Source organism: Heptranchias perlo, chromosome 5 (assembly GCF_035084215.1).
Source record: "Heptranchias perlo isolate sHepPer1 chromosome 5, sHepPer1.hap1, whole genome shotgun sequence".
Taxonomy (NCBI): domain Eukaryota; kingdom Metazoa; phylum Chordata; class Chondrichthyes; order Hexanchiformes; family Hexanchidae; genus Heptranchias; species Heptranchias perlo.
The window spans coordinates 26,026,909-26,038,332 of NC_090329.1; the positions used below are offsets into that span (position 1 = coordinate 26,026,909).

Consider the following 11,424-nt stretch of genomic DNA (forward strand, 5'->3'; position numbering starts at 1 on the left):
AACTTGGAATTCATTTTATAAATGGGGGTGATGTTTTGGAGTCACTTTCTTCAGCATTCCTAATAAATTATTTAATTTATCAGTGTATATGTAAATTTTTTAATTCCACTGATTTTCATGTTGTTACAACAACTTGTATTTATATAGCACCTTTTAATGTAGTAAAACGCCCCAAGGTGCTTCACAGGAGCGTAATCAGGCAAAATTTGACACCGAGCCGAAGAAGGAAACATTAGAACAGGTGACCAAAAGCTTGGTCAAAGAGGTGGATTTTAAGCAGTGCCTTAAAGGAGGAGGGAGAGGTAGACAGGCAGAGAATTTAGGAAGGGAATTAGAGCTTGGGGCCTAGACAGCTGAAGTCACAGCGCCAATGGTGGGGCAAAGGAAGTGCGGGGTGCACAAGAGGCCAGAGTTTGAGGAACGCAGAGTTCTCAGAGTTGTAGGGCTGTCGATGTTTTCAGAGATAGGGAGGGGCAAGGAGAGCATTGGAATAGTTAAGTCTGGAGGTAACAAAAACATGGATGAGGGTCTGTGACAAGTGATATTACAGAGGTGGAAGTAGGCTATCTTGGTGACGGAGAGGAGATGGGGCCAGAAGCTCAGCTCAGGATCACATAGGACATGGAGTTTGTAAACATTCTGGTTCATCCTGAGACAGTGGCCAGGGAGGTGGATGGAATTGGTGGCGAGGGAACAGAGTTTTTGGCGGGGGCCCTAAGACAATGGAATTGTTCTTCCCAATGTGGCTGTCAGTAGTTGTTGATTTAAAAGGTTGAACCTTTTCTAGAGTATTTGCTGTGATTATTTAATAGGGTGTGACCTTCCCTGCCATGCATGCAATGTGGGCTAAATGGGCTCCTCCTCTAGAACGGAGCACACTCGTCAGTTTATCATATGCAGGTGAGTTATTTCCAGTTAATGTTGAAGTGTGGCTGTACGTTGTTGAAGTGTGGGTCGTGCGCTGTACGTTGTTGAAATGTGGCTGTACACTGTGCTGAAAATGATGCAGCGTCTGAACCCGCTGAAGGTGACACTGAGGAAGCATTAAGAAACTGGTGTCAGTATCAGTTGCATATTCAGTTTCCTGAGTGTCAGGCTTATTGACCCTTTTAAACCAATACTCCTGATCATATAGGCACTTATGTTTTGTGATTTTTTTTTGTTGTTTAAACACCAACATTTGTAATGTCGACCATATTTTTCTCGTGAAGGCTTGTATTTTAAAAGGGGCCCTAATTCTTAGATAATCTCTTTAATTGCCTCAGATCTTGCAGTTTTGTTTATGTCCAGTGAGCTCTGTAAGCAGTATTCATTACCTGAACCACAGTATTAGATTCTCTCCTGCATGTTGTGTGTGTTTATAAATTAAAATTTAATTGCATTTGTGGCTTAAGCCTTTTTTGTGCCAGTACTTGTTTTCAGTGTACTCTGTGTTCTTGAGTTATGATTTTCACGAAGAGCTTTGAATTATTTGTAGTGCCATTATCTGTGATATCATATAATCTGTAGCTGATTGCAAGGAAATGTTCTGTCCAGTTCATATTATGTGAAGATAAGACCTGTAGGGTTGATGTTCATTCACATTGTATGAACCTTGATAGACTGTTTCTATGAAGTACTGAAGTTGAATGCAAATTTAAATGTAGTTGAACATCTGGTACCCTGAATACTTGTCATGTAGTGGAGTGGTTTCTAAATCTTGAGTCTTACTGCTTTCTAGGTGCCCAACTTGGAACAGTTGTTTCCCTCCCATTGTCTGGAATAATTTGCTATTACTTGGATTGGTCATATGTTTTCTACATATTTGGTAAGATTTTATAATAGTATAATTATAAAGCATCTACATACAATTTATTCTCGCTCTCTGATATATTTTATTTGTTTACTTCCTTCATCCCTTCCTCCCACACCACTTACCCCAAGCTGCTACCGACATTTGCTGTTTGACTTGCTTGGGACATGCTTGAGGGAAGCAGGAAGGGACATTCCCTGGAAAGTATTTTATTTTCCCTGTTCATCTGTCAAAACTTATCTAAGGGGAAGGAAGTTGTGTGTAATTATCAGTAAACTGGTCACTTTGCATGTAAATACTTCATCTGTCAGTTGCCTTTATTGCTGATCTCATTGCATGTTGTCCAGCAGGACTCACTGAATAGCAATCAGAAGCTGGAAGCTTGCTGTTTTTCTCCCCCACCCCCCCACCCCCTTACCTTGCCCATGGTCACTGAAACTGATTGTAATGTTTCCGTGCTGCCCCTGCTGAAAGCAGCCAGCTCTAGGAGTCACACTTAGGACCTTCCTGGTCTGTATGGCTCTATACAATGACTTTGGGTGCATTTATTACTGAGTGATAACAGGAGACCCAACAAGTTGAATGTCTGATGGGAACTCAAACCCTCTTGTGACACACTGTGATTGGAGCTGACACCAGTAATTAATTGGCTATGCTTTTTTTGAATATGGATGCAGTGTGCATTGTTTGCAGTAAATGAAGTTAAAATGACGAGCTGTCCCTTTCATATGTAAAAAACCCTGTTAGTGCATACAATTCTTCAGCCATGTTTTAATCTTCAGCTGGATTAGAAGTCTCATTCACTTAATTGTATCTACAACATTAAGCAGGAAATTGAACCTCAACGCCCTCTAAAGACAAATAATTGATGATCTTTTTCTCTGTGTAACATTAATAAAAAGGTTATTGGGAAATGTCCAGGTACATATTTTTTGTTTTTTCTTTCTATATTTTTAGTTTAGTAATTTGCTTAACACTTTTAAAATAAATTCTTAAATGAAATAGGATGTTTTCCAATGCCTTATTTTAATGCTGCGATTTAAAATTACTTAATAGGTATCTGCAATACAACGATGGGTACGGTAGTGTGGTTATGTTATTAGACTAGTAATCCAGAAGTTTGGATTAATAATCCAGAGAACCAGAGTTCAAATCCCACCATGGAAGTTTGAGAATTTGAATTCAGTTTAAAAAATCTGGAAATAAAAGGCTGGTATCAGTAAAAGTGATCACTAATGTCCTTTAGGGAAGGAAACCTGCCGTCCTTACCCGGTCTGGGCCTATATGTCCCTCCAGTCCCCCACCAATGTGGTTGACTCTTAACTGTCCTCTGAAGTGGCCTAGCGAGTCACTCAGTTGTATCAAACCACTACAAAGAATACCCCACATACTGAAACGGTTCGAACAGGTGGTCCACTGGGGAGGGGCACTGCCAGAATGAATTTAACAAAAGAACAAATTGATTAATATGGTGTCTTTAATGTGGGAAATGACCCAAGGCGCTTTAGAAGCATAATCAAAAAATGGATGCCAAGCAAATACAGCATGAGTTCAGTTGCAGAATGTATCTTCGAAATGTTCCAATGTATTGCATGTGCAATGAAGTACTTTGAAGTGTAGTGGCTGCTGTTATGTTGGCAAACATTGCAACCATTTTGTATATGGCAAGATCCCACGAACAGTTAATCTGTTTTGGTGGTGTTGGTTGGGGGAGGAGTCCTGACTAGGCCACTGGCTCCTCTTCAAATAGTGCCGTGGGAATTTCAACACAACAGGCAGATAAGGCCTCAGTTGAATGTCTTTTCTGAAGGATGGCACCTCTGCCAATACAGCAGTCCCTCAGTACTGCGGTGGAGTGCTAATCCAGACAGAAGGTCTAGACAGAGTAGATAGAGAGAAACTGTTCCTACTGGCGGAAGGGTCAAGAACCAGAGGACATAGATTTAAGGTGATTGGCAAAAGAACGGCAATTGATACTAGCTCAATTGCTAAATTTAAATGTGAGATAGCTAGCTTTTTGGCAACCAAAGGTGTTAAGGGATATGGGCCAAAGGCAGGTATAAGGAGCTAGATCACAGATCAGCCATGATCTTATCAAATGGCGGAGCAGGCACGAGGGGCTGAATGGCCTACTCCTATTCCTATGTTCCTAACCAAAGATGACATGAGGAAAAACTTTTTTACACAGCGAGTGGTTAGGATCTGGAAGTACCTCCACTTTGTTTTCTGATTAATTTTGAAAATATAATTTATCAGCTATTAAAGTGTTCCTATGCAAACTTACAGAAAGAGGCTACATTTCAACTTATGGAAAGAGAGGCACAAATGCACATAGTATGGAATCATAGAATCATAGAAAGGTTACAGTACTGAAGGAGGCCACTCAGCCCATTGAGTCCGCACCGGCTCTATGCAAGAGCAATCCAGCTGGTGTCACTCCCCCCACTGCCAGAAGGGATGGTGGAGGCAGATTCAATCATGGTCTTCAAAAGGGAACTGGATAACTACTTGAAAGTAAAAAATTTGCAGGTCTATGGGGATAGGGTGGGGGAGTGGGACCAACTGGATTGCTCTTACATAGAGTCGGCGTGGGCCGAATGGCCTCCTTCTGTGCTGTAACCATTCTATGATTCCATACTATGTGCATTTGTGCCTCTCTTTCTGTAAGTTGAAATGTAGACTCTGTAAGTTTGCTTAGGAACATTTTAATAGCTGATAAATTATATTTTCAAAACTAATCAGAAAACAAAGTGGAGGTAATTTGCTTAATATATATAAATTGCAAAAGGGCTTCTAGGATCATTTACAAAGCTATTGCAGCGGATGTTTCACATTTGCTTTTAGATCAGTGATGTCCAATTGAAATTGCTGATACCGTTTTTGCCTCACGCACTGATTTTAGTAGAAAACACCCTACAGGTAAATGTACTTCACGTATGTATATTTCCTTAACAAATGATTACCATCATTCAGTAACCAAGGAAGTAAAGCACTCGTAACAATCAAAAAACAATTTCACACTCTGCTTTTCGTCTTACCGTTTTACCAACAATCGCACAGAAAGGTTAAAGTACACGTGCATGTGCCGTGCGAATGACTATTGAGATCACATGCCCAACGACGGTGATTATTACTAATTTTTTATTTATTTTTGCCATCCCTGAATCCCCAATTAGCACCATGTGGCTCGTGGCTAATGTATTGTACAACATGGCTTTAAATGCAGAATGTGGAACGTTCTAGTGAGTGCAGCATTAATGTACACAGAGGAAATCAGGAACCCTATTAAAGACGGTTCAGAACACCACTGAAGCAGGCAGCATTTTGGCACAGAGGCTGCTACAGCAGCTCTTGCAAGTTCTGCTCCAGCAGATTGATGCAAAACTTCATCAAAAGCTCCTCATCTCCCAGTATTCCGTCAGTAACCCTCCCAGGATTGGCTGCTCCAGAGTTTGCTAGTGACGCTGAGCTTCATTTTGCATTTGTTGCTGTAAAGTTCACTATCACAGACAAAAGAAAAATTCACCAAAACAGTAGAATTTTTTTTAATGGCATCTGATTGTTTTGTAGTAATCATATGGTTAAGATCAGTGTTGGTATTTTTTTTATTTGTTCATGGGATGTGGCCATCACTGGCCAGCATTTATTGCCCATCCCTAATTGCCCTTGAGAAGGTGGTGGTGAGCCGCCTTCTTGAACCGCTGCAGTCCGTGTGGTGAAGGTTCTCCCACAGTGCTGTTAGGAAGGGAGTTCCAGGATTTTGACCCAGCGACGATGAAGGAACGGCGATATATTTCCAAGTCGCGATGGTGTGTGACTTGGAGGGGAACATGCAGGTGGAGTTGTTTCCATGTGCCTGCTGCCCTTGTCCTTCTAGGTGGTAGAGGTTGCGGGTTTGGGAGGTGCTGTCGAAGAAGCTCTGGCGAGTTGCTGCAGTGCATCCTGTGGATGGTACACACTGCACATCTGGCCTATAGTGTCATTTGGTGAGCATGTAGCATGGACCAATCAGCAATGTTAAGCTCATTACATTACAGACAGACAGACTGATATACAATATTACAGAAAAATGAGGCTTACTCTAAACGATTAAGTTTGATTGGCCAATCTCTATCGCAGCTAAATGGGAAAGTGAAATAATTCAAGCTTAAAAGAGCCATGCCATTTGTATTTCATCAAGTATGTCTGTGGACCCCTGATTCTATTTGCAGATCTCCCTCTGTGTTTTTAATTCTAGTGTTTTCTCTATACCATTGGTTTGTTTTATCCTTTCACTAATGGAAGGATGCTGTCCCATCAGTAGCTTTGGAGGTTTAACAGCTAAAAACATTCCCGCTAGTTGAAAGGTAATTTGTCACTAAATGCTGCCCTGAACAAATCCAGATTTACCTTTGGGTTGCCTCCGTGCATCGGGAACCAGTGATCCTAGCACGGGTCTCATGTAGTATAAGTTACGTAAGCATAGAACTAGATTAGATGTCAGGAAGTATTTCTTTTCAGAATGTTGTCAAGCTATGGAACAAGTTGCCAGCTCATGCAGTGACTGCTGATTCACTGCAAACATTCAAAAGGGAGCTGGACAAGGTCCTAACTGTGGCCATCATCACTATGTCTAGAAGATAGGAGGATGGGGCCGTGGTCTCCTAGTACTTGTTTGATTCTGTGAATGCCTTTGAGGGTGGGAGAGGAATTTCCCAGTGTTTTTCTTTCTCTAAGTAGGCCTATAGTTTTTTCTGGGTTTTTTTGCCTCTCCCAGGAGATTGCATGGCTGGTTGGTAGTGGGGGTGGGGGTGGGGGTGGGGGTGGATGGTGGTCATGGTGTGTTTACGTTGCACCATGACTGTTCATATGTTTCAGAAAAGGAGCTTTACAATTTCCCTGTTGTGCATGTTCATGTGTGCGTTGTGCAGAAGAGTTGGGTGACTGGGAGAAAGGAACAAAACATCTCTTTCTAAATTTATTAGGTTCAAGGTTGGACAATGTTGTGCACACTTGGAGGCCCAAAAATATTAGGAAGGAAGTTCAAGGTGAACAATACAAGTTCTCGGAAGATGCATAACTCAAGCCTTGTGGACCCCTGAGAGAATGAAGGATGGGAAGTTGGGATCTCTCTTTCTGGCAGTCCTTCAAGGTCGAGGATGACTTGGTGGAAGTTCCCAGTGCGTGGATTCTTTTAACGTGGGGTGGTCGTTGCACACCAACCACCACATGGTCCCAATGGAGAGACGTCTTGGCCCACTGGCAGGGAAATCCGTGACGCTGGAGACCATGCTCTGCTGCAGGATGGGGACAGTGCAGCACTGCACTGGAGTGTCAGCCTAGATTTTTGTGCTCAAGTCTCTGGAGTGGGACTTGAACCCACAACCTTCTGCCCCAGAGACGAGAGTGCTGCCCACTGAGCCATGGCTGACACTGCAAGGGAAGTTGGGATATTCAGCACACCATGAGGCACTTTAACGGCTAATTTTTTTTCGTAAATTATTTAATTTTTTTGTGTTTGTTAAGTTTATTTTTATGTACATAGTGGGATGGCTGAGGTACTGAAACGATCACACAGGAGTTGGAAAAAATGTTTTGAATGTGATGATTTTCCTGTTGTTTATTGGTAGCTATTTATTGATTAATTTTTTTTTAACCAATGATGATGTTTGGTTCTCTAGTCAATTGGCCATTTGAACCGATATACCTGGTTCACTTGACAGAAAGTGATTTGTGATTCATTTTTTTACCAATGGAAGATTTGAGCCAAGCAGATATTTTGGTCATGTATAAATTTGCCCATGCCCGACAGATACACACCAGACACAAAACTTTGTTATATGGATGAATTAAATTGGCCCATTATCAACTTCATATATTACTAGACAACAGAATATACTAGTTACTTGACAAGATTTATATTAACACTAGTCATTCTCCCATAAGATGACACCGCAGCAGTCAATATGGTCTTCAAGTGAAGGTAGGGTTAGAGTGCGGGGGATAATTGGACTGGTGGGGAGCGCTTGGTGCCCATTTTAAAGTCATACATTCTGGCCTTATTTTTTAATTATAAATTTCTATGTCCATATTTATAATTAAAACTACTTGTATAAATGTCATCCTGTAATTACACCCTGCCGCCAGTGGTGGTGCTGCAGCACATCCACTGAGGAAGGGTTCAATTCCAATGTGATAGAAATTGCCAATGCAAACTTATTATAAATGTGAATATAGCCATTTATAATGTAAGAAGTTATGAATTGGTGTATTCAGGTGAAACATTTTTAATATATTAATAGATTATAAATTGTTTCCTGCTGTTAGAAATTGAGTCTCCTACTGTTTCATACGTTAATAGTTTTTTTTTCACCAGGTGCATTTGGAGTGGCCTGGTGTCTGTTATGGTTCTGGCTGGCTAGTGACACACCAGAAACCCACCGAACTATATCTAATGCTGAGCGAGAGTATATAATTTCTTCACTTCATGGCCAGGTAGGATGTGTGCTGACAAACAGAGCATTTTGACCTCAACATAGAGACTGTAGAAAATGCCATACTGAAAAAAAATAATGACAGCCATCAAATCATTAAATTCTTTGTCTGCAACTTAGGGCTATGTGCACCTATCCCAGAATAGGAAAATGTTTGAATTCTACTTTTAAAACATACAAAGACAATACAGTCTATTCCCTTGAGTGTATCGAGACATAGGAACAGGGGTAGGCCATTCGGTCCCTCAAGCATGTTCCGCTATTCTATTAGATCATGGCTGATCTTTACCTGAACTTCATTTACCCGCCTTTGTTCCATATCCCTTGATACCCTTACCCAACAAAAATCTATCGATCTCAGTCCTGAAAATTTCAATTGACCCCCAGCATCCACAGCCTTTTGTGGGGGGGTGGGGAAAGAGCTCCAGATTTCCACTCCCCTTTGTGTGAAGAAGTGCTTCCTGAAATCACCCTGAGCGGCCGAGCTCTAATTCTAAGGTTATGCCCCCTTGTTCCGATTGCCCCCACCAGAAGAAATATTTTCTCTGTATCTACCCTATCAAATCCTTTCATCATCTTAAACACCTCAATTAGAGCACCCCTCGACCTTCTAAATTCAAGGGAATACAAGCCAAGTTTATGCAACCTGTCCTCATAATTTAACTCACTAAGCCCCGGTATAATTATAATGGGAAATAAAGAAATGGCAGAGACATTAAACAAATATTTTGTATCTGTCTTCACAGTAGAAGACACTGTCTTATGTAGAAGACACAAAAAAATATCGGAAATAGTGGGGAACCAAGGGTCTAATGAGAGTGAGGAACTTAAAGTAATTAAGATTAGTAAAGAAAAAGTACTGGGGAACTTAATGGCCAACAAATCCCCGGGACCTGATGGCCTATATCCTAGGGTTCTAAAAGAGGTGGCTGCAGAGATAGTGGATGCATTAGTTGTGATCTTCCAGAATTCCCCAGATTCTAGAACGGTCCCTGTGGATTGGAACGTAGCAAATGTAACTCGCTACCGGGCACTTAGAAAATCATAATATGATTAGGCAGAGTCAACACAGTTTTATGAAAAGGAAATCGTGCTTGACAAATCTATTAGAATTTCTTGAGGATGTAACCAGCAGGGGAAGCAGTGGATGTAGTATATTTGGATTTTCAAAAGGCATTCGATAAGGTGCCACATAAAAGGTTCTTACACAAGATTAGGGCTCATGGGATTGGGGGTAATATATTAGCATGGATTGATTAACAGACATAAAACAGAGAAGTAGGAATAGATGGGTCATTTTCGGGTTGGCAGGTCATATATCAATGACTTAGATGAGGGGACCGAGTGTAAAGTATCCAAGTTTGCTGATGATACAAAGCTAAGTGGGAAAGTAAGCTGTGAGGAGGACACAAAGAGGCTGCAAAGGGATATAGACAGGCTAAGTGAGTGGGCGAGACGTTGACAGATGGAGTATAATGTGGGGAATTGTGAAATTATCCACTTTGGTAGGAAGAATAGAAAAGCAGCATATTTTTTAAAAGGTGAGTGACGAAATGTTGGTAGTCAGAGGCGCATGTATGTGCATATAGTGTGTGTGTATATATAGCGTGCACGTATATATAGTGTGCATGATGTGTATATTGTGTGTGTTTATATATAAATATATGTGTGTAAATATATAATATATCTAGTGTGTAAGTGTACAGTGTTATGTATACTATACATAGATAGTGTGTGTATATATGCATAGTGTGTATGTATACATGCATAATGTGCGTGTGTATGTATATACTATGCGAGTGTGTGTGTACGTACATGTGTATGTATGAATCATAGAAAGTTACAGCACAAAAGGAGGCCATTCGGCCCATCATCTCCGTGCCGGCTCAAAAAGAGCTATCCAGCTTAATACCACTTTCCAGCAGTTGGTCCATAGCCCTGTAGGTTACGGCACTTCAAGTGCTCATCCAAGTACTTTTTAAATGAGTTGAGAGTTCAAGCAGCGAGTTCCAGACCACCACCACTCTCTGGGTGAAAAAATCTCTCCTCAGTTGCCGTTTAATCCTTCTACCAATTACTTTAAATCTATGCCCCTGGTCACTGACCCCTCTGTTAGGGAAATAGGTCCTCTCTATCCACTCTATCTAGTCCCTTCATAATTTTATATACCTCAATTAAATCTCCCCTCAGCCTCCTTTGTTCCAAAGAAAACAACCCCAGCCGATCCAATCTTTTTGCATAGCTAAAATTCTCCAGCCCTGGCAACATCCTTGTAAATCTCCTCAGTACCCTCTCCAGTGCAGTCCCATCTTTCCTGTAATATGGTGACCAGAACTGTACGCAGTACTCAAGCTGTGGCTTAACCAATGTTTTATACAGTTCTAGCAAAACCTCCCTGCTCTTATATTCTATGCCTTTTCCAGAATTCACTAGATTCTGGAAAGGTCCCAGTGGATTGGAAAACCACAAACGTAACACCCCTATTCAAGAAGGGAGTGAGACAGAAAGCAGGTAACTATAAACCAGTTAGCCTAACATCTGACATTGGGAAAATGCTAGAATCCATTATTAAGGAAGTAGTAGCAGAACATTTGGAGACTCATAATACAATCAAGGAGAGTCAACATGGTTTTATGGAGGGGAAATCATGTCTGACAAATTTATTAGAGTTCTTTGAGGAAGTAGCGGGCAGGGTGGATAAAGGGGGACCAATGGATGCAGTGTATTTGGATTTCCAAAAGGCATTCGATGAGGTGCCACATAAAAGATATAAAACAATATATATCAATGACTTGGGTGAAGGAACAGAGTGTCTTGTGGCCAAATTTGCTGATGATACAAAGATAGGTTGAAGAGCAAGTTGCGATGAGGACACAAAGTGTCTGCAAAGGGATATTAACAAGTAATCCAGAAGGCAAACTGAATATTGGCCTTTATTTCTAGGGGGATGGAGTATAAAAGCAGGGAAGTCATGCTACAACTGTACAGGGTGCTGGTGAGACCACACCTGGAGTACTGCGTACAGTTTGGTGCCCTTTTTTAAGGAAGGATACACTTGCATTGGAGGCAGTTCAGAGAGGGTTCACTAGGTTGATTCTGGGTATGGAAGGGTTGTCTTATGAGGAAAGATTGAACAGGTTGGGTCTATACTCATTGGAG

General features: G+C 41.2%; 1 protein-coding gene across 3 annotated transcripts in view; it reads left to right on the top strand.

Annotated features, from left to right (window-relative positions):
- Positions 1 to 11,424, top strand: part of slc17a5 (solute carrier family 17 member 5) — a 70,207-nt gene that overhangs the window by 11,507 nt on the left and 47,276 nt on the right. For 2 of the 3 annotated variants that reach the window (XR_010962876.1, XM_067984162.1), the window contains exons 4-7: positions 813 to 900; positions 1,721 to 1,807; positions 6,757 to 6,819; positions 8,148 to 8,266. Coding sequence is in view for 2 of the 3 variants with exons in the window: in XM_067984162.1 (XP_067840263.1) it covers positions 813 to 900; positions 1,721 to 1,807; positions 6,757 to 6,819; positions 8,148 to 8,266 (357 nt within the window). In the remaining variant the exon portion in view is untranslated. The remainder of the gene's footprint in view (positions 1 to 812; positions 901 to 1,720; positions 1,808 to 6,756; positions 6,820 to 8,147; positions 8,267 to 11,424) is intronic. The other variant, XM_067984163.1, reaches the window with a different exon arrangement.